We start from the raw sequence: 24,452 nt of genomic DNA on the forward strand, positions 1-24,452 counted from the left end.
TACTGTCACAGAGTAGGCATAAGCATGCTTCACAATTTGCATAGCTAATTTCACGAACTGTTTCATGTTCCATAAAGTATCTGACATCTATACATTTTCCCTCTTCCTCAATATATTGAGGATGTTTGGTGGTAGAGGAATAGTATATTTTGAAAGGGGGAGGTCACAGTCCTCCATCCCTGTCCTCAGACACCATGCTTGTAAGTTCTCCAGCTGACAACACAATAAGGAATCCAGAAATGAACCCTGATTTTTCTCCAGGACTCTACAGTTCCCTGCATAGAATGGGTCAATTAGGGATCAACAGGTCTTCTAAGGCACAGTGTAATGGATTGGAAAAAGTCTAGGGTAGGAGTCAATCTAGAATTTTTCTTTTCTAATCTCTTCCACTTGGTATAATGTTATGAGTGTAGCCTTTGCAGCCAGATAGGCATTCCTGGTTGTACTGCATTGGGCAAGTTATGTGGCCACTCTAAACCTCAGATTCACCATTTGTAAAATAGAATTCTGTAGACATGTGGGAATACCTCCCTACAATTACTTTTCCTAGGCAGTGGCGTGGTTAGTTGGACAGCTCTCCATTGGTAGTCCAAGAAGACTTCAGTTAATACTCACATCCTTGAAGTAATTGGCACAGTACAGGAATTCATAGTTAACATGACTAAAGTTTCATCAAATGAAACCTTTTGGAGATCTTGGCAAGTTTTTCCTTAAGTTAGGAATTTCCTGACCCCACAGAGATAACTGGCAAAGGCAGAGATATCAGCTCACACTTAAAAAAAAAAAAAAAAGACGTGGCTTGACATTGTAAAGTCACCTGGGAAAATGCTAATACATGATAAAGTTAATTTGCTCAAGGTGGGCAATTGTTGTCAATAAAGATTGGTAAACTTATTGGATTTTAAAAAATTTAAGTAGGAGATTATTTCAGCTTCTCCATTGGAATATTCGATTTGTTCTTCAGGATTAAAGAGGCAGCTATGTCCTAATGTTCATTCAATTTTAGGACAACCACAAGATTTCATGAATGTGAAATGCTAGTTACACAAATATGAAATGGTTCTGTGATGAGGATACTGGGTACATGATAGTCCCAAAGGCGTTTCATCTGGGACCTTAGCTTTCCTTCTAGAACATCAGCAAACAGTTCAAAATTAATGTAGCACACCATGCAATTTGCCTATTGTTACACTAGCCTGATAATTTTTTCCTCATTACATAAAACCTAATTAGTTAAAGGGCTGTTCAAATGAAACTTTTATTTGGGGGATTTAGAAGTATTAAAGCAAAGGGGAAAAAAAACCCAAACAAACACTGCAGCTCTCTGTATAACATGAATGCTATTATTAATAACTCTTGGGTGGGAAAATGATTAACCTTGTTATTTTCTTCACTATCCAGGTTTCTACAATAAATCAGGACTGCACAAAAATATTTGGATGCTGTATGGAAAACAATTTTACAAGGTCTCCAACTGGCATAAAATGTTTTCAAGTATGAAAACATCTCTGGGCTTCCTCAACAGGCTGATAGATCCCTGCAGGTAGCACTTCCCTTGTTTAATGGTCTTGCCAATTAAATCAAATTAGAGATGAATTTTTAACTCTGTGATGAAGACACTGCTTATTATAAGATAAAACAGGACAATTAGCTATTTCCCTTAAGTGAACTGTTGTTTTAAATTGAATAAGTTAGGGGTGGGGGACAGGACAGGGATAGCCAAACACCTTCCTCAGTATTCTATGCTTCATATAACATCATGTCAGTCATTTGAAAGTAATTTAAGGAAATAATCTAGAGTCAGGTTCACAAAATGTTTACATCTCTCTTTTCTTTTGTTTGTATTATTTAAAAAATTCCATTTATTTCAAAACTCCAAGAGTTCAAAATGGTCTTCCTTGATGTGATCTTTGTTTTGTGGATAGTTTAACTTCAACCTCTGACTCATCTGTCATTCGCTTTTGTAAGATGTGATAATTACCCACACAAATGTATTTGCATATTAGGCCAATTCTTGCTGGTCTAATTATGCTCTTTATAATATAATGTTTAACATAATTTGTGTAATCATTTGGTTTTCAGGACCAAAGATCAGATGATATATATTAGAAGGTAATGATCAGTTTATCACTTGAACAAAAACACCCACACCAAGCCAACTATTACTTTGGATTATCAGCAGCAACAAATATTCACTTGGATAAAATCATGAATTTTACTTATAAGTGCATAATACACTTCATTAAAAAATGCAGTCTGAAGGAATTCCTACCACATCAGGTAAAGTGAAAACATAGATCATAAGGCTCAAAGGCTACAGATTTATTTTGGGATTCATTAATTGCTGACAATATCACCAGCATTTTTTCAGCCATGGCCAAAGCAGATCAGAATGACTGAGTTCTAAGTCAAGTATCCTTAGGATTATTGGGAAACCTACTGGTTAACAGATAGACAACAGCAGGTACGAATGACCTTAATGGGAAATTTGTTTCAAAAACATTTTTAGCAGATGATTGGAAAGGATGACCACTCTGTCCATGCATTTGAACCTTAATACAGGCATTGGCATTTTGAGATCTATACTGAAATTTATTAGGGCTCCAAAACCTTTAATCACTGTGTATACAGAATACGTATGTAAACTGATGGTTATATACATCAATAATCTACATCGATAATATACATCATTTATTTTCCTTGAGCTATGCTGTGATAATCGGGGTCTCATGGGTGTTACATCTGTTACAATGGTATCTTTCTATATAGTTAGTGGAATTATAGTCATTGATTCCTTCTTTGGGGTAATGCAAAAAGCACTGACAAACACCCATAACTTAGCTAAATATCCAAACAGCTTCCTTTTCTCTGGCTTGCACCTTGAAAACCCCATTCCCGTGCCCTCTGGAACAGGCAGTGTCGTCTACGTGTGAATTCTTGCCCTTTGGAGAGGAAAGGAATCCACGAGTGCACACAACAAGCACCTTATAAGCCCACAAAGAAGGAACTTTCGAATGCCATTAAAGCAGCCTAGAAGATACAATCACGTTTGATGGTTTTACTTTAACTCTCTTTACCTTAAAAGCCAGGCAACAGGTAAGTTAGTCATGTGGGATGTTGAGTGACCTCTGGAAGCTCTTACATCCTGCTTGCTGGAAATCTGAGAAAATACCCATTGCATTCTAAGCAGAACATCCAGAGGCATATTGAAGGGAGAGTCTAAAATATCACTTTTAGTCAGAGGGTTTTTATTAGGAGTAAATTTTCCTAAGTTCTTGATAATAAAGGTTAATATATTTTTTTCAAAGGCACAACAAAGCATCCTTTCAGGTCACCACTGACTTCAAAACAAAACAAAACAGAAATTTCCTGATTTGGTGTGTAAAAGGTCAACATCTGCTGATGCTCAGATATGGGGGATGTGGTGGAGGCGGCCGAATGGGATGTCGAGTGAGCAGTACAGTTAGAGGGGCCATGCAACATACAACTGACACTCCAAACAGAAAGACACCCCAGCGCCAAAGAACTACTTTTCCATCCATCCATTTCTGAAACTTTCGACAGGCCAGATCACTATAGCAGCCTCAATAATCTGTGTCAGCTTGCTTCTACTTGCTTCCCTGTTGCACTAAAATGCACGTGCAAATGCAATTGTCAAGGCCTGAAAGGAGCACATTGTGGGGTATATATACAGTTAGGCAAATGCCAAGGGGGATACTAAAGCAGAAAAATTAGACTATTAGAGCTGAAGGTTTTCATTTGCAAGTTTGTAACACTGATGCTGTTTCAACAAGATCACAAAGAGGATGCTGTAGCATTAGGCTGGTATCTCTAAATGGATGTGAACACTACTTCTATTTACAAAGTGGCCAATTTTCATGGCATTTACCACATCTAGCGCTTAACAAATCAGTGTCCAGGCCTATTCACAAGCTCAAGTAAACTGGGTTGATTTATAAATTGGGAGATCTGACTGCGCATTTATAAGAAGCAGGAAGTTGCTTTATCCAAATTATCACAGTATTGCTTTTTAGATGGATGCTGGGAATCGCAATTATTCAATGGCTATTTACACTGCGATCACCCTGCCTGGCACAGCACCTATGACACAAGCCTGTGAGGGGGTGACACTACAGTGAAAATTCTCTCCGCTTACCATGCATAATCTTGCTTCCTCAGTAATTTATTTCTGATCAGTTACTTAATAGTTGTTCAAAGATTTTAGCCATTAGAGATAAAGGGCGCAATATACAAAAAATATGTAAAATTTTGCTCTGTAAAGTTACTGGGCATTTTCTTAATATGAATTTCAGGCTTGGCATGAGGGCATCATTATTTTACACATGAAGCAGGAGCTACACCTGGTTCTCCCATGATAGCTGGAAGAAAGTTCTTTGTAGTGATACTGGAGAAGTGTTCTATAGATGGTTGAAGAGGGGTTTCTCTTCAATTGCTTAGATTCATACTAAAAGATTTATTAAAGGAATTTCTAGTACTCTCACTCCCAAATTCACACATTTTTTAATACTCTTTCTATATCAAACTCAAAGCTAAGTAGTCAAGAAGACATAGATCATTGTATTTTAGGAAGGAGAAATGAATATACAGATTCTCTTTTTCCTTTATCTCTTCAGAAGGACTACTGATCACAAACTTGCCTGTTTCAGGCCTTCACAAAACCTAAAGTTTAATGCATTAACAAAATTCCCTCCCCTTGGTTTCATGGACTTTTTCTTGGGTTCCAATGCATATACCCAAGGCATTCATTGGCTTTCATTTTCTGCTTTTTAAAATTATGTTAGACATCCAAATCCAGTCTAAGAGAGAGAGTTCAATTTCTTTGTTGGTTACTAAGTATGGATAAATAGGACTACTTATATTTTTGCTAAATGATGATGATTATCTAAGGAATTGCACCTGAGTCTAGGTAGCCTTCATTGGTTAATAGTCAGAAAAGTCATAGCACTGCCATGTTCATGGAGTTATGCACAAATAATCATTTTATCTGTGTTCTTGCCAGATCTGTGCAGAAAATCAACACAAAAATGCAATTCACAAAGAAAATACCCTATTACATCAGAAATGGACACTGGGAAAATAGATCTGAGGAGCTGAACAACAAAGCAAAGCTAGCCTAGACTTGGTGTGGTGTTTTTTTGTTTTTGTTTTTGTTTTTACTTACTACCAATACTGGAAATACTGGGGATACCTGGAGAGAAAGAAAACAATAAAGAAAAGCTGTTAGCTATTTATTAGTACATAACATCTTTAACTTAATATAAAAATCTTAGAAACTTGACACTTGATAACATTCAGACTATTAGGAAATTAGCACACACACAAAATACATGTGTACATATATATGCATATACACATTATACACACACACACACACACACACACACAATTTCCAGCAATCGAAACCATTTTATTTCATTCTAGAACTCCTGGGCTCGTCAGAGTTGGAAAGTTAATACTCATTTCGGCATCTGGTCCAAGTAAGCCTTTTGACATCCAACATTTTGTGGTTCCCTATAAGGTTAATGAGCATTTGTATGTGGTTCAAACTAGATATTAAACCAGGCTTAAGTTATGGGTACAGAGTACCAAATATACACTCTATGGACCTGTGCAAATATATTCACATATGCAATAGACCTTTTAAAATGTGTTATGAGATGCATGTGTTAGCTGTTGAAAATCACTTGGCATTTTATTGATTAATTTCATATAACCATCATTTTTATTCTTTTACTTGTCAGATATGTGGATTAAACTGTGTAATAGAAACTTAATTGAGCAGAATAATTCAAGAATACATTAGGTTGTGCATATTGATCACGGACTTCATCGATTTTTCAGCTTTCACTTTAATTCACAAGTTGTGCTAAGGTAGAGAAGCCATTTCAGAATATGGCTGGACTTGGTATAAATGTGGACACGAATTTAGTCTGTATCTAACCCAGCAATATAGTGCTGTGGCCAATAGTCTGGGCTCAGAAGCCAGGCTCTCTGAGTCTGATGCTTGACTCCAACTCCTAAATTTTCACTGACCACATGACTTTGGGGCAAGTTGCTTATGCCTTCTGTAGCTCAGTTTTTTACCTCTTAGGGTTGCTGCAAGAGTTATATAAACTGATAGATGTAAATCACTCAGAGTATTGCTTGACAGGTAGTATGTACTAGGTCTGTCTTTGCTATGATCACTATTACTGTTATAGCTCATTTCACCAAGCAACATTACGATAGATGCTGTTAATTAAAAGCCAGAGATTTACATCTTCACCACTAATTTGGGTAGGAGAGCATGCAATGGAAATCAGACAGAACTCAGAGAAAATTCTGCTTTACACTGCCTTGCTGGGTGATTGTAGGCAAGTCTGCTAGCTTCTTTGCACTGTTTCCTCATCTGAAAAAGGGCTAATAAGATCTACTGCATAGGGCTGCCATGAAGATTGAATGAGATAATCCATAAAAATGTCTGACACATGGTATGCGGCCAATAAATGATAGCTGTTAATGAGTTGTTCAGACTTGTTCTTCACATCATTGAAGTATAGTAACAGGTGGTAACTGTAAAAATCATTAAGGTTCTATTTTAGTATTTATCTTTGAACAACAACCCTTGTTTTATTTTAACTAATCATTTTAGCTTGCTCGGAGATTTCTAGCTTTGTATTCTTTAAAACCAAAAACTCTTTTCCTATTTTTTAGTGGGTAGGAGAGAATACGAAGTTAAGACTTACTCTGATTCTTTTAAACCCTGGAAAGAATGAAGTCTTAATTTTAGTTATTAGAAACACAAAAATATCTTGATTTTAAATGCTCAGAATTTGTAGTGCTTCAGCTTAATTACTGATCAACCAAAACTAGAAATCCAAATTTCCATGTCGATGTTTTAATTCTACCCTATGAATCTCAAGCTGAACGTGATTTCTGCAAAGGACTGCTGAATTCCTGACCTGACACTTCAGTAGACTACCTTTGCTGCAGTGTGACAGTGACTCGATACTGAATCTTTTTTTTTTTTGCAAATCCTCTGTTGAGTGAGATATGATGCCAGCATCATAATTTTAGTATCAGTTGCAGAAGTTCCAAATTTCCCCATGATTGAAAATCCTGCTGCATTGCAAGGCACTGCTTGCCTGTTGTAATCCATCAAAGAGAATGGAATTTGGGATGGCAGGAAGAGACTTTTCATGTGTTTACAAACTTACATAGTGCTAGAAGGCCAGGTATTATGCAAGGCAGAGATCTCAGGGTGTTTGGCACGATACAATGAAGAACAAACCCGCAAGACTGTTTGATGCAGCATTTGCTGCAGCTGAATACTTTAGAAAGATGCAGAAATTTTTTCATCCTTTTAGGGATATCAGGGAAGGGGAGCAACGTTTGTTCCAAGTTTCCAAACCTCACCAAGCGAGGCTATTAAGAGTTTCTGTTTTTCTCACGAAGATGTTTTCTATTACCTAACATTGGTTGCTTAAAATTCAGGCTGTTCCTCATTTTGTGGCTTACAATTTTTTGAGGTGCTGCCAGATGAGTCATTTTTTCTATTCCTCTGCTGTAAAATGGGAATTGCTTAGAAGAGATTTTTAAACTGCTGATTTGAATAAAGACCTTTGAAGTTGAAAATGTCTGAACACCAAGGGATGTCCACTACTATATTTGAAAATATCATTATTTTTTTCTAATGCTTCTTATTTTAATGTCCAAATACCTTGTTTGTGGTTCTATACAGATAAAGAATTGAATAAACTCATAAATCCACTAGAAAGGCTACAGGTAAGCCATGAGAAATTCCTCAAACGCTCGAGGGGATAAGACAGAAAGGGCTAGAAATGAACTGCAACAATTTATTTCATGAAAGGTGGGGTGTCTTTGGGGTTTGTGAGGAATGAATCAATGAATGCAATTCCATCTTACAACAAACAGTGACTATGTCTAAAATCCACAGGAATGAGAGTCAGATTGTGCTTAGGAAAACTGTCTAGGCACATGTTGGCAGTTTTTTAACATTCTCTGTGAAACGACAACTACCATGTCAAGAATATTATTACCTTCGAAACTGAGCTCAGAAGTTATTTATTTCCTTCCTCCTCCACATACCTGATGTGAGTTAGCTACTCTCTCCTTTGTGATCCCATAGCATTTTGTACAGGCCTCCATGATCAATTTATCAACTTGTTTTTGCATTTTTTAATGTGTTTGCCTGACAGATCTGAGGGCACAAGCTCCATGTCTTGTTCCCTTCTGCACCTGTTGGATCTGCCTGGGACAATGTCTGATGACATAAAAGTTGCTCAACGTATATTGGATCAAAAATTTATTACTTATTTCCATGAAAGTTTCTATCATTGTGAAAACATCACTTTTTGGTCAAAGGGTGATTTTATCCCCCATAAAGTGTTCCACTGAGATTTCTCAGAGTTCAGGATTAATGGATATTAATTGTTAATATTAATAATACACATTGTCTTTGAACACATCCAACATTCTTATAACAAGAGTTAGGCAATATACAAATTCCTTTTACCACTTTGCCTTCCATGAAACTCAGAGCTCAGTTTGATGCTCAGCTGGGGAAACTGTTTAGCATTTAATGTTTGGCCTATTTTCTTTCTATTCTTTATCTCGGATCTTCTGTTTAAATTCCATTTTTTGATACTCTTATTTGTATTTGTCTTTTTTCCTAACACACCCAGGGGCAAGTGCAGACTTTATGGGACATAAAATGTGTACAATTCTGTGACTTCTCTTTAAGAAAAATAACTTAACATTAAAATATAAAATTTTATATATATATATATAAATTAAGATGGAGTTCAGTGAGGGATCCTGAAGTTTAAGCTTCATTAGCTTAAATTCACCTCTGGAACAACCTCAAAAATACTTGGGAAAGATAAAGAGATGACAGATAAATTAAAAAGTACGGAAGGAAGGAAAGATACTAGATAATTCAGAAAGAGCAATAAAAAATGAAAGCTGAAAGGGATTTAAGACATCATCTTCTCCAGCCCTTTCATGTTATAGAAGAGGCATAAAGAGATTCAAGTGCCTTGTCCAAGTCCATCCTTTATAGTCAACATCGGAGCATGTAATTTCTAGTCCCTGTGTGAGGCATTGTTAAATTTGTGCAGAGGAAATGAAGCACAGGTATGCATGAGGTTTTTTTTGTTTTTGTTTATGTGTTTGACAGAGTCTTGTTTTGTCATCCAGGCTGGAGTGCAGTGGCTTGATCTTGGCTCACTGCAACCTCCGCCTCCTGGGTTCAAGCGATTCTCCTGCCTCAGCCTCCCAAGTAGCTAGGATTACAGGCACATGCCAACACGTCCGGCTAATTTTTGTAGTTTTAGTAGAGATGGGGTTTTGCCGTATTGGCCAGGATGGTCCTGAACTGCTGACCTCAGGTGATCCACCTGCCTCAGCCTCCCAAAGTGCTGGGATTCCAGGTGTGAGCCACCATACTCGGCTCCGGTGCATGAGTTTTAACAGAAGTTTCTGCAATTAGTACTATTTTAATAATAACACTTCTTCTAGAATAGAAATGTCACTTCAACCACAGAAATACATAAGTGTTGAGTAAGCCAAAGGGTTATTATGCTACCATATGCTGAAAAAATGAGAAAGCACTTGTCTTGCAGGTACTTGCAATTATTCTTTCCTCAATCAGCCCTTCCTTCTCCCACTTATGTTTGTTTTAAAGATATTCTGCTGCAATTAGGGGGGTGAGAACCTAGTAGAATTACACAGTATAATAATGTGATGTTTTCTTCTTTTTAAATAAGTTTACTACTCCCCCAACCAAGTAAATAGCTTAAGGGTACACTGTTATGCTTAAGGAAGTCAAAATGATGATTTCAAAAATAAATACCCTCCTCTTCAGAAGCTGATTAATACAGTGCTAAAAGCCATAACTCCTTTTGAGAATCAATGGAAGATTCAGCGGCTTTTCACCAGGAAGGAAGCAGAAGGGATAAGGATTTGGCATGCTTCAAATTGAGAGGAAAAATTACCACTGTTGTGATAGATGGTTTGAAAAACCCATCAAGTAGGTAACTAGATCTTATAGTCAGAATGCAGCCGTCAGGAATTCTAACTCCAAAAAAACTTCTTCAGGTTGAAGAAAAGGCAGATAATGAGTAAGAAAACATTCTGCAGATTCATTTGTATTCCAGAGGAATTACTTCCAATGTTCTTCCAGTCCTGGCCCCCAGTATAAACTGCTCTTGATAGGAGATGCAGTGAGTTGTCTCTCAGGAACTTGAAAGTGAGGGAAATAAGATCACCTTCAAAGGAGTATGCTGTGAAATGATCATATAAATGATCCAAGCAGAAATGGCTACAGTCATCTTATAGCAATAGCAGAGCTTGGGGCCTGAGTGTGTGTGGCAGACTCAACAGAGGTGACATTAACCTGACTTACCATGTTAGCATATCTGAAGAGTGGAAGAACTAGCTAATCAGAAGGTGGAAGCCTCATAAAAGGAGCATCCTGACACATATGGTGACAGTACCGTCCTAGCATGGTCTCAAGAGCGGGAGTGGTAACCTGCAAACTTTCAGACCTTCAGTGTCCTGTTGGCATGTAAAGGGCTGACCCTGAGGCAGGATGGATGGGTCAGGATGTTTCAGCCTGATGTTATTAACATTCAAGTCATTTAAATTTCCTGATCCCATGCTCACCAAGCAGCCTCCTGATTATTATCTGGCTCTGCACATAGACTTAATTACAGGAAAGAGAATACACTGGCCATAAGGACTTGAATATTCTGAACACCATGACAGTTATTTCATACTATGGTTGAATAGACAGGCAGTTGGCCACAATATATCTCCCTACATAGCTGCTGTCTCCAAGGGGAGAATTTGCTGCTTATGTGCTGGGTCTCAGGGAAAATATAATGACTATAGCAGGTAATTGCACTGCTGCTTACTACGTGGCTGGCACTGTCTAAATGCCTTCCATGTACTAATTCATTTAATTTTTATGACCACCCTATGACGTCAATAATCAGGCTGATTTTACAGATGGAGGAAACTCAAACACATAGAAGCTGAGTAACTTGCCCAAGGTCATCTCAGTCTGTTGGGAAGGAAACTTGAGCCCAGAGTCCAGGTACCAGAATTCAGGCCCACAGCCACCGTTCTATACTGTCTTTCCATTTATTTCAGGCCCTGATCCTTATTATTCAGCCCTCAAATTAAAAAAAAAAAAACTATGAAAATTAAAATTTTTTTCAAAATGTACCTGCAATGTGACCTACTGTGATCTGAATTAACTTGCTGGCAAAACTGTACTGAACTGGTGTGAGGGTATTATCTGTAGTCTTACTTCATCCCAGTTGCTGAGAATAATCATGTTTGCTGTAGAAATATTAAAATGTTGGATTAAGTGGTGTTGCCTAATATTCTGCTGTGGGTATTGTTGTAATATATGTGCACTGTATTACCTTTGTAAAGTCCTAAAGATGTTGAATTCCAAATCATATGTGGTCAGATGAGGGACCACAGACCATAGATCAGTGGTTGTACCTGAATAACTTGGTATTCTGGTTTTCAATACTGGGCCTACAGCTTGGTCATACACATATGTGGAAGAATCTCTCTTACTGCGCTGACAAAATTAGGGTTCTGAGCCTGAAAGGCTGGTAGTCAAGCCACCCAGGTGGTGAATAACCCTCGGGGAGGCCTGTGAAGACCCGCCATCCAATATGCTATCTAGATGGTTCAATTGGCCATGAGCACCAGTGAGACTTTTTCCCATTAAAGTTCCTCCAAGAACTCAGATCGTCTCTCCTGTAGGAGATTGAAGACTCTTGTGTTGGAACTGGTGAACTGTGAAGGCCACATATTCCAGGAGATACAAGAAGATCAATGGGGAGCCAGTGTAGCCATGTGCACATCACAGGGCTGTTAGGTTTACTTATCCATTCACAAAAATAATTCCACAAATGGGCTGGGAGTGGTGGCTCACACCTGTAATCCCAGCACTTTGGGAAGCTGAGGCAGATGGATCACCTGAGGTCAGGAGTTCGAGAGCAGCCTGACCAACATGGTGAAATCCTGTCTCTATTAAAAATACAAAAAATTAGCTAGGTGTGGTGGTGGGCACCTGTAATCCCAGCTACTTGGGAGGCTGAGGCAGGAGAATCGCTTGAACCTGTGAGGCAGAGGTTGCAGTGAGCCAAGATCGTGCCATTGCACTCCAGCCTGGGCAACAAGAGCAAAACTACATCTCAGAAAAAAAAAAAAAACATATTCCACAAATGGTGATGAAGACCAAGAATAAAACATGGACCTATTCTTAAATTTCTCACATTTTAGTTCCTATAATGAGACAGACCTAAGTTTAAATCTTGCTCTGTCATACATTAGCTATGGGACTTTGGAACAACTTAACCTTTCTGTGTCTGCATTTCCTTATCTGTAAAATGAGGATAATAATAGTACATATCCCCTGGGGATGTTGTGGGGATTTAAACCAATAAAGAACGTAAAGTACTTTATGAAGTGTAAAAGCCTGTAGTAAATTTAATAAATGGTAGCTATCATTATTATAATAATTTCGGTTAAAGATAGTTGACCAGTTGTAAGTCTACACACATTATGAATATTTGAGAGAGAGACAGAAGTAATTGATTTTGCATAGGAGAGTCTAGGTAGGCTTCAATGAGGCATTGAGGAAAAGTCTTGAAAAATGAGCAGAATTTCAATATAGAGTGAAGAGAAAAATGCTTTGGGGAAAGAAATGAATTTAGTATTTAGTATATTGACTTTGAGATCTTTACTGACAGCTGAAAAATTTTTCTGAATTTATTAGAAAGATTGAAGTTAGAATTGGTTGATTACTACTAAATCAACAATACTAAGATCTAAAACCACAAGAATAGGCTAGAATGTCAAGAAAAAATTGTAGACTGAGAACAGGCGGGGTCGGGAACATGGAGATTTAAAAGACTAATAGAAGGGGTATCTTTGAAGGTAGAAAAATAACAGGCAGAGATGAAGGAAGAGGGCAGGTTTAGAGAAAACTGACTTGTTCAAACAGGCATTGAAATGGAGCCTAAATCCCAGTGGAGAACAGAGAAAGTCACTCAAATTTAACTTGATCAGCAATACAGTGCAATGTGCAGTCCTCAGAGTCAAGACCTACCTGGATTCAAATCTTCCCTTTAACCCTTTCTAGCTGTGCAAACCTTAAACAAGATCTTTTTCCTCTGAAATCACAATATTCCATGTGTTTAAAATTAAAATAGTAGTATTTGCCTTGTAAGACTATTTTGAGTTTAGAATGGACTAATGTATATAAAGCACTTAGGAAATGTCTGGATAAAGACACATACATGTGTACACCTGGGAAAATATAAATTGGTCAATGCAAACTTGATACCAGAGAAAATAATAGAACAATCATCAAATTACTTTCCATCACTCAGAGGACCCCTAGATATTGTGTAACAATTCAAGTTAGATTTATGAACAAATAATGTCAAAGTCAGACCAATTTGATTTTCTTTCTTTGAAGAATATTAGACCATGTGGGTAAGAGAAAAGGAAAAGATTGAATACAGCTGAACTAGCTCAGTTTTCTGTCTATCTCCATGACATTTCTATGGCTAGGCTGCAAGAAACTGTTTAGCTCAGCACGTCCCCATAAGAGTGTTTTATAGAAAGTTATTGAATGGTCCATGAAGCAAATGAGTTTGGGAAACACTGGGTAAAATAGGTTGCTTTATTGTAGGACTTTTCAAATGTTTCTACTATAGTAATGTAATATGAACAGTCAGTATAGTGTACAGCATTTTTCAGACGTATCTGGCCATGGAGTGCTTTTATGGGTCATAGAACATAGCCAGAGAAGGAGAGGTATAGGTATAATATTATATTTGCTGAAGTTATGATTCCTACATAGTGATTATTAAGTTTTTAGCATCTATATATAGAAAAACATGTGTTATTCCATAGGGATCAGAGTTTAAAGAGTTATTTAATACTTTTATTCATGAGCTGGACAATGGGGAATCAAGAGAATCATAATTAAGCACGAAGTTGGACAGAATTGCTATTACTTGGAAGACAGAAATAAAATTCAAAGGACATCCAAAATAGAATTCTATCAAAAAAGAATGAAGATCAATAAGGAGAAGAAAAATGTCTTTTCTATAAAACATAAGCTTTGTAGAAAAAGAAAGAAAAGATTTTGATATACATGTGCATGGCTTTAAAAGTCCAAGAAAACACACTGGGTCTTGAATAAAAGCATGATGAATAAAAATATCACAAAAGTTACTCTGCCTCTGTCAAGTTTATTGTCATGAAAAGCATAGGGAAATGTGGTGTGTCTCACAGACTATATTTTAGAATGGCTATATTTTAGAATGTTGGCCTTCTGCACACTTTTGCTTAGCTCTACATGTTTCATACAACAGCGGTCTTGAACTGCTCTAGAATAGAGGACCTCCAAAGCCAAATGACTCCCAGCAAAGTCCCATCTACGGTATCCCTGAGTGGTGGGCTGAGTGTCTTGGGGAAAAATCTTGTCATTCCCTGATTTAATTTAAGACCTCCTAGTTGTTTTGTTAAAACTTGTGAAGGTGAACAGACACTGATCATCCTATTTGAAAAATATCCTGGCTACTTGATATTCTGCTAAATCTAGAGATTATCCAGGGTGAGTGGCATTTCTAGGTCCCTGAAAAGTTGATTCTGAGGGGCCAGAAGTTGTAGCTTTTGTGTTCTTATGTTAGGCGATGATATATCCTAAGTATCCCTCATAGATAACTGACTTGTAATGTACCCACTAGAGTCATGTGAGTGTGTACCTGTATGCATATGTGTAAGAAAAAGCCAATATGAATTGAGAATCATAAAACTGCTGAAGGTCCTGTGCTGGGCTGGAAGTACTACACTAATGAATTAGAGGACTTCCAGAGCAGGCAACCAGGTAAAGGACAGGAAAACTTTAGCGCATAAGAATTGGAGTCGGCTGGGCGTGGTGGCTCAAGCCTGTAATCCTATCACTTTGGGAGGCCGAGGTGGGCGGATCACGAGGTCAGGAGTTCAAGACCATTCTGGCCAACATGGTGAAACCCTGTCTCTACTAAAAATACAAAAAAATTAGCAGGGCGTGGTGGCGGGCCCCTATAGTCCCAGCTACTCAGGAGGCTGAGGTAGGAGAATGGCTTGAACCTGGGAGGTGGAGCTTGCAGTGAGCCGAGATGGTGCCACTGCACTTCAGTCTGGAAGACAGAGCCAGACTCTGTCTCAAAAAAAAAAAAAGAAAAAAAAAAGAATTGGAGTCAATAATGGTTAACCTGGGGAAGAAATAAAGCCAGGGTCAATATACTTCCTTTACTACTTAAAAAGAAAAAAAAAAAAAGGTTTGATAAGAAGTAACTTTTATACCAGTTAAAACTGTCCAACAATGGACAAGACTGTCTTATGAAACAAACTAAAAATAAATTATTTTTTGAATGCTTATTTTGTGACAGGTGTTAGGCTAAACACATTACATGCGTTAGCTTAGTCAACCATCTGAAAATCCACAGGAGGTAATAACTGTTATTATCATCACATTAGAGATGGGAAACAGTGTTGGAGAGGTTAGCTTACTTTTTCAAGGTCACACAGCTAGTAAATGGAGAAACTGGGATTCCAGCCTGGAGTCTGTGCACTAAACTACTAAATTGCTTACTTCCATCCTCAGATGCTTTAAAGCACAGTCTGATGTGTCAGAGATTTAGTCAAAGGGGTTATTCCCATTGCAAGACTGGACCACTGCAGATCTGCAGATAGTTTCTAAAACCCTTCTTCTAATTTCTGCCATACTGATGATTGGAATATTGAATTGAACCCCTTTGGACACTGGGTCCATCCATCACCTGCCTATTTTAACATCAGTGAGGAAAAACATCCAAAAAGTGTAGAGAAAACCAGTAAAACTAAGGGATAGGTGGACAATTGGACCTACAAGGAAAACTGAAAGAAGTTTCATTCCTTTGGTCAGAAAGTGACTTGGTGATCTTCAATATGCAAAGGATTCGGGGTATATATGTCATTTCCATGATGATTATAACAAGAAATCAATTTCAATGCGAAAACTTGGATGAAACAAGAAAGTCTTTCCAGTGAAAATGTCTCGAAATAAAAACTTCAAAGTATAGTTATGGGTAGAAGAACAAGGTCATGTTAGAATAGAAGCTGAGGCCTTCAACAGCAGCCTTCCCCTGCTGCCTCTCCAGTGGCCTTGGCAAGTTGACCTGCCCTGAGGACAAGCCAGAATGCCAGGAAGTGTTTGTGAACATCACACTCTTCCAGCCTTTTCTACTAAAGAAGGAGCAGACATTAAAGAGGAAATCTGAGCCATTTTCATTTTAGGAAAGCTTTAAACTAAATTTGACAACTGCGTTCATAGGAGTTCTTAGGTAGCCAGCCACAGGGTATTGCAACAAATAACCTTGCAAGATCCCTTCCAAATTCATGAGTCTATGGCCCTCAACAATTGAGGAAAGGCCACAGAGTCTCCATTAATAAAATCACCTTGAAACATCCACGTTTCTGCTCAACAGAGCATTAATGTATTAATTTTAGGAGCAAGAAGTCAGTTTTTTTCTTTTAACACTGAGAGCAACTGAATACACTTACAAAGAGGGATTTTTTCAAACCTTTTGAAGGATTTCTTTCTGCTTCATAGAAATGTTATCATAATTTCATGCCCCCATACTTCATGGCTTGTTATTTGGTCCATTACTCTTACGTTTAACTTGATAAAGTCCTGTTTCCTATGATATTAGTTCTTAGGTGTGGTTTCTCACAGCTGCTGCTTTGAAGTGCCTGATAACATTCTTACCCTTCTAGGGAACCAGTGGCTTCTCAGGTTCTGATTCTCTCGTGCTCACTGTCCTGCTGCTTCTGTTAGTTCTCACTGAATGGGGACGTTCTAATCTCCCCCTTTCTCTACTTTTTAAAGAGTGCAAACCTTGGGCTGTTGCAGGCAGTTAATTGGTCCATCCATGGAATTGGGCAAATTATTCAGCAAATAATCACATTTCTCTGTGAGCATGTCAGAGCCTGTTTTCCTATGGGGAATCAGGGATTTCAGTGGGGGCACACACATGGTTTCTGTAGATGCAGATAATGCTTGCACTCTTTAACATGCGTAGAAAAACGTTTTTTCTTAATGTGGTCCCCACAGGCCTACAGTCATGCTCTTTATCCAAAGGGGGCCTCTACACGCAGGATCCAAAGCAGGTATGTTTCAATTGCTGGAGTTTGGAAACAGCCAAGCTTTTCACAAGGCAAAGTTAGGTCCTAGCTAAAACTGTAGCGGGAAAAAATCTTCTGGACAAAGCATCTCTCAGGATACTCACTAGGGGAAATGCGGCTATAAGCATTCAAATAATTTCTGTAAATTGTTTATGGCTAAAATTAAATAAGGATTGAGAGTTTTCAAGGCCTTTGATATTTTAATAGGAAATTAATTTGGGGGAGGAAAAAAATCACCTCCTGTCTCACCCACTTAGAAAAAAATTCCTTCTGTAATGTCAAGTATCATTTCCCAACGCATTTGATGTGAATGTTAGATGACTGAATTTTACCGATGATCAGAGTGCTAAAAGATGTCTACATGAGGTAAGATAGGGACTAAAACTTTCACTGCACTTTAAAGAAGAATGAGACAACTGGTAAGAGGAATAAAACCACAATTGTAAGCAAAATTGAGAGGAACTATCACCTCATTGTGCACAGAATATGCTGTTACCAAGCAAAGTTACTCACAGGTATTTGCAGTGCCTTTGGGGATGGGGAGATAGGAGCCTGGACTCCAAGGTCGGCCCTGATAATTCTTCTTGCATTTCCCACAGTCTGGACCTGTAGTGTTGTGCTCACATTCGCATGTCAATTTGCTGTTGTCATACACACACACAGTGGCATGGAGATTACACTTGCACCTGGGCAGAGGAGAGACAAAGAGTTCATTGTCAGATAAGTTGGTCTTGGTGACCACCGAGGCTTTCCTGATCTGTCTCCAAGGGTTGTGCCTCTCAAACCACGCAGTGCTTTAGTGATACACAGAGGCATTTAGTAAGAGATAGATTTGCAAGCCCAGCCCTCAGAATCTTCCTAAAAAGAGCCGTTTGCAGGGGGCAGGGTTGTTACGATATAGTCTGTCCTTACACTGCACTTTGAGAAAGCCGAATAGCAGTCAAGTCAGTGGGGGCCTGAAGCTCCCGCAAGAAAACTGTGCTCCAAAATCAAGGGGTTCCCAACAGGTTCCAAAATACTGTCATTTAGGAAAAGGTCTTTTTGTGATATTAACAAATCTATGACAATTTCATCTGGGCTTCGTTTGAGTTTAAAGAACAATGTTATCTTTTTTCTTTAAATCGTTGAGACAATTCTTATTTGTTTAAAAAGGAAGATAACCATTAAAGTAATTTGCTACTCAGACTTATTCTTAGAAACCCAAGAAATTATAATCAAGTGTTCTCATTCTGCACTCTAAAATGACATTTCCTCAGATCAGAAGAGATTTTCCACCAAGGCCGCTAACAGACCCGAAGGGAGGTGGGACAGTAATTCTCAGACATCCCACTCACAGCAAATTGGGGAATCACAAAGGGCTCTCAGAAACAGGCCAAATGACTCTAATAAAAGATGCCTGGAATCCTAAAGGAGAAAAAAAACCATTCATGTGGCAGGGTTTGGAAGTCATTAGCCAAGGCCTGGCCTTTGCTGCCTATGAATAAAGCCAAGATATATGAGAGGCAACAATGGAATATGCAATTTCCACAAAAATATATCCCAATGCCTGAAGTCTTGGACTTTAAAATTGCAATGGCTAACTTGGTATTTGTTGAGGAAGCAGGATATAAACTGTATCACACCATATCCTCTGGAAAGGTAAAGCCTACATTGACAAAATGGCCACAACCAGAGGTCAGAATAATGTATGTGGGAAGAGATGGTCCACACATGGGAGAGAACCTGGGCACCCAGGCTGTGGGGGTAGAGAACCAAGATAGGTCAGAATCAGAGAGAGAGAGAGAGAGACTGTGTGTGTGTATGTGTGTGTGTGTGTGTGTGTGTGTATGTGTGTGTGTGAGAGAAAGAGAGAGAAACATGGCCTCTTCCAGGAACTAGGACAAAAATATAGAAAATCAAGTTTCATAAAGACCAAAAAATATTATAGTATTTTATTTTATTTTTCTCTTGGGCCAAATGCCATGAACTGGGAAAAAGAACAGAATGCTCTTTCTTAGGTAGGAAAATGAGACTCCTGAACAACCCTGTTGGCTTCTCTAATGTCTGTATAGCAATGACCAAGTTTTTCTTTAGTGCGTCCATAATCTGTTTGGAACACTGACCCATACTTACGACAAGGAAAAAAAGGAATGGTTAAGACTATTACTGAAAGCTGTTGGGCTCTCTTTTAACTAAAAGGTGTAGTCCTAAAGCAACCACCATCTACGCAAACCTGTCTGGGAAGACCAAGCTACAGCTTCCTCGGGGGTCTATTACAATGTTTAATACTTCTTGCTACAATCTGTTCTCTGTGTACTTATGAATTATAATAAGCTTGTTCAACTTAGACACATAAATGTCACCTTTGAAAATGAACATTTGTATACTCTTTAAAAAGGTAAGATAAAAATAATTCAGTTAAATAGGCAATGTTTAATTATGAGCTAGGTCCTATAACAATCTCCTACATGCAGGGAATTACTTGTGCTAGGTTGCTTATTAAAGGATCTTTCTCCTTCCAACATTAACACCTTTATTTATGGGTGTGTTTCTATATGCAGAGTATGTTTAAAACCTAAGTGATAGAAGCACCAGCTTATACTGATTTAGCACCATATCTGGTGTTAAAAATGCCAAATGAGGAAATTGAACAATGTGATCCCAAAGAATATGCTGGTTTCCTTCGTGAAGATCAAGAATGCAAGGAGTAATTGTAAATTGGATTATGTATCTTGTAACTGTTAATACTTTCATACTTGTAGTCACTCTGAGTTATAGGCAATTTTCATTCTAAAGACATTATATTAGCTGAGAAGATATTCTCTGAATAATAAAAGGAGGTAAAAGGAGAACAGATGAATGTTTAGTCTTATTTTTTTCTCAGATATCTTCCAATTAATGGCTCATTCTCAGCTGTCCAAAATCTTATTAATCATTCAAGGCTCAACTGAATTCATAACCATTCTCTGAAATCCATCCTGACCACTGTACATACCCTGAGCTCTACTCTTCTGATTTCCTTAAATGTGTGTGTTTGCTTGCATTGGTTGTTACTAAAGGCTTTTCGTACTTATAAATTTTCTCACTCGTTGCACAAGCCTCTCCCATCTTAAGGTGAAGAAATACCCACTGTGTGTCTGGTCATCTTCTCCAGCTACCTCCTAAGTCCTCTCCCCTCCCTTCTTGAGTTTCCTATACTTGCCACCTCCATTCTCTCATCTCCCACTCACTCAGTCCTTCCAAATGACCACAGCCTCCCTTGCCAAATCACCCAAGACCTCCTTGTTGAAAATCCAAGGGATACTTTTCCATGCCTTATTTGTTTCCTCAGGGGCCGGGACTCTGGACCACTCCCTCTCCCCTGACACTCTCCCCTCCGGATACCCAAGCTGATTTTCAGGAACCTCTTCAGCCTGTTGACTACACATGCTGTTCTCTGGGTTCTGGCCCAGCACAGCCAGGACACTCTCCCTGCGCACTCTTATCTAGTTGTCCCTTCAATTTTTGTCTGCACTCCTTAACTTCCTTTGCATTACAAACCTTTTAAAGCAAATTCACATCATCTCCCCCACCCCAAATAAATATATTTAAAGGAAGCTCAAAGTGTGAAAACATTTTAGGAGACTCGGAGATTCTCTGTTACCCACAGGGGTCCATAGAGGCCCCTCCCTCCATTACACCACGTGAAGAATATCTAATCAAAATGCTGGTAAGTCTGGGCTCTGTATCTCCATCTCAGATCTCTCTCCCAGGCTTCAGATTTATTCATCAAAATGCCTCCTGGACAAATCTAACTCAATATGTCCCCAAACTAAACTCTTCAGCTTCCTGCCTCACCTGTTCTTCCTTCTGTGCTTTCTTAGTAAATTGTACCATCTTCCACCCAGTTAGGCAAGAATGACGTATCCCTCTCCTTTTCCTACCACATCTAGTCTGGCGAATGAGTTCTCACTCCATGAGTTTTTGCAAGATCTGGCGGTTTAAAAAGTGTGGCACCTCCCTCCCCGATTCTTGTTCCTGCTCTTGCCATGTGACATGCCTGCTTCCCCTTTGCCTTCTACCATGAGTGGAAACTTCCTGAGGCCCTCACCGGAAACTGAGCAAGATGCAGGCATCATGCTTCTTGTACACAGCTTACAGAACTGTAAGCCAAAATAAGCCTCTTTTCTTTATAAATTACCAAGTCTCAGGTATTCCTTTATAACAGTGCAAATGGACTAATGCACTCTTCCTTGATTCTCTTTCCAATCCATACAGTTCTAGCAACAATCACTTTCTTAGCTGTGATCATCATCTTTGATCTGGTTTATTACAAGAACTTCTAATCAGAATTTTGTGCTCCAGGCATGCTCCTCTCTACCCAACCTCAACACAATAGTCAAAATATTTTTTTACACAGATATATTTTGGGTCACTTCTGGAACAGAACCATTGTAAGATCTCCCATTATTTTCAGGATAGAGTCCAAGCTCTGTAACATGGCTGGCAAGTTCTTTTTGCAATTTATCTCTTGCCCCTTTTCCAGCTTCATTTGTACCACTCCTAACTCTACACTTAGTTCTTCAAACTTTGCCTTCAGGTATTCTTATAAGCAGTTTCTTCTGCCTACAACATTCTACTCTCCTATTCCTACCTCTTTGATTAGGATAATTCTTCCCTTCAGATATTAACCTGTATATGTCAGTGGCTGGCTCCTTTCTGGTATTCAAAAAATATCTGCCCTTAGTTGGAATGTTTCTCTGGTCCACCAGGATGCCTTTTCTGTGTGCTCCTATGACATAAGGCAAGGCTAGTTGCATAATAAAGCCCATAGTATCTTTGCTATAGACTGTAGGCTGTATTTTAATTGCTTATTCTGTCATCCTCACTAGAGGATAAGTTCCTGGGAGGCAGCAGTCATGTCTGCTTTATTTATTGTAACATTCCTAGTGTGTGTTGCGGTTCTTGGCACATAATAAGTGCTTGAAAACTTAGATGATTAAGACAAATCATAATAAACAAGTAAGCTTCCTGAAAGCAGGAATGTCATATGCGTGTTCTACTGTGTCTAATTTGACAATGGACTAATTAATGAAAAATTAATAGACATTGTACTAAATTAAACACTCCATGATGTGTGTTGAAAATTGCCACATGCCCTCATTGTTGGTTTTCATAACTTATATTACATTGGAGAAAGGAGATGCTATGAAATTTGTGAGATATCATAAACCCAGTTTAATTTCATTTAAACTCCAGGAGATTTATCAGATGACTGAAACCCAAAACAAGAGCTGCCTAAACAATGTTTGAAAGACCTAGGAAAAGAACACAGCTCAGGGGAGAGAAAAAAACGCAGCATTTGCATAGCATAATTATTCTGAAATGTGCCTCTTTTAGCTTCAATGTCTCATGCAAGGATGGCCACCCTGGTCCAGCTGAAGTTGGAGGAAGGGCATTGCTTGAACGTTCGCTAAAACTGTAACTTCACATCTGGTGAAGCTTTTGGGCTGTCTTTGCTTAGTCACTGTAACAATTGCTGTGCTGGGGCTGAACAGTGCAAGCAGAGGGTGAGGCACCAGGATATTGCCTTTGTTCGGAGATGACTCCCTTTCATTTTCCACAGCTCAGTTTATCCTCATCAGCCTCATTCCAATCAGATGTGAAAACCTGTTATTTAGAGCCCTTGCCAGAGGGCTCTTCCTCCAACCAGGAAAAAAAAAAAAAAAGATTTCACAATGCTGGGAGATTGCTGTCAATTCCTGGTGCTGTGACCTCCGGCCTCATGATGGGTAGAGGGCAGACTTCTGTGACATCCCACTTGTCTCTGACAGATTCATTATCTATTCCCATGGCCATCCAGCTCCCACGTCTATTTATCCTGTCGCTTTAGGAGGGGGAGGACTGGACAAGTGGAGACCTAAAAGGCTCTGCTAGCAGTCACATGTCTGATGTTCTCGAGAGCCAAGTCTATTCACCAATTCTGTTTACACCCAGAGTACTCATACCTAGGCATTGCAGATAGAACTAATTGACCTGCATGTTCCTTGAAGATCTACTTGTGTGCAAGTGACAAATGGCAGACATTGCCAAATAAGGGTGTCGCTAAGGCAGACTTAAAAAAAAAAAGTGAGCTCTAGTCTGTGATGCAAACTTTACGAACACCAGTGTGTTCTCGCTTTCAACCAGATCTGCACTTCCTGTATTTTAGTGACCAGCTGTCATGAGTCAATTTAATCTTGCTTATAAAAATGCTCCAACATTTAGTTCTGTGCCACCTGCCAGTAGGTGTGAAAAACCTATACCGTCTGCCTCATTTTTAATTTTTTATAACTTAATATATCTATTCTGGGAAGCCTGTTATCCGCCAGAATTTCCTGTGAGCTAGAGGTCCATATAGCCTATTACTAATGTTCCAAATAGAGGTACTGAGACAAAGAAATTTAAAAAATGTCCCTTTGTGAAGAAAAACAGGAATGCAGGCCAGGCTTGCTGTTGTGCAGTCAGAGTTTTGGTTACTTTTGTGCCATAGGAGGATTCGCCATGAAGTGGATGAAGTTTAGCTTCGGAGCCCTTTCAGGGCTCTGAGGAGGACCCTAGCAATATGTTCACATGGTAATATGCTTTGGTATAATTTACTCAAGTAAGATATTTATTTTTATTAATGAGAGTTTTTCCTTAATGAGGCCCCTTGGGTCCCTGCACCCCCAAAAGAAGTAAGTTTTAGGCATTCCAAAATGTGGATCATCCTCTGCTTGCACCTCTTCAATTGGATTGGCACTAGCTATACAAATGCTTTTAGAGAATGTGTTAGCACAAATACTGGAGCTTTGTGCTATCCGTATTTTTTTTTTTTTTTTTTTTTTTGAGACGGAGTCTCGCTCTGTCGCCCAGGCTGGAGTGCAGTGGCGCGATCTCGGCTCACTGCAAGCTCCGCCTCCCGGGTTCACGCCATTCTCCTGCCTCAGCCTCTCCGAGTAGCTGGGACTACAGGCGCCCGCCACCACGCCTGGCTAATTTTTTTGTATTTTTAGTAGAGACGGGGTTTCACCGTGGTCTCGATCTCCTGACCTCGTGATCCGCCCGCCTCGGCCTCCCAAAGTGCTGGGATTACAAGCGTGAGCCACCGCGCCCGGCCGTGCTATCCGTATTTTAAAAGAGAGATACATTATACAGTGCCTCTCACATTCTTTTTCTGTCTCTGCAGCCACCTTGACGTTTGACTT

The 24,452-nt window shown here is 39.0% G+C and overlaps 1 protein-coding gene across 6 annotated transcripts in view; it reads right to left on the minus strand.

The window, feature by feature from the left end:
* The window catches only part of NTNG1 (netrin G1), a 344,331-nt gene that overhangs the window by 71,117 nt on the left and 248,762 nt on the right, over window positions 1-24,452 (minus strand). For all 6 annotated transcript variants that reach the window (XM_030824968.1, XM_030824970.1, XM_030824974.1 and 3 more), the window contains exons 4-5: window positions 17,782-17,954; window positions 5,183-5,209 (exon numbers count right to left, since the gene is read on the minus strand). In XM_030824968.1, coding sequence (XP_030680828.1) covers window positions 5,183-5,209; window positions 17,782-17,954 — 200 coding nt within the window. The remainder of the gene's footprint in view (window positions 1-5,182; window positions 5,210-17,781; window positions 17,955-24,452) is intronic.

This window comes from Nomascus leucogenys, chromosome 12 (assembly GCF_006542625.1).
Source record: "Nomascus leucogenys isolate Asia chromosome 12, Asia_NLE_v1, whole genome shotgun sequence".
NCBI lineage: Eukaryota > Metazoa > Chordata > Mammalia > Primates > Hylobatidae > Nomascus > Nomascus leucogenys.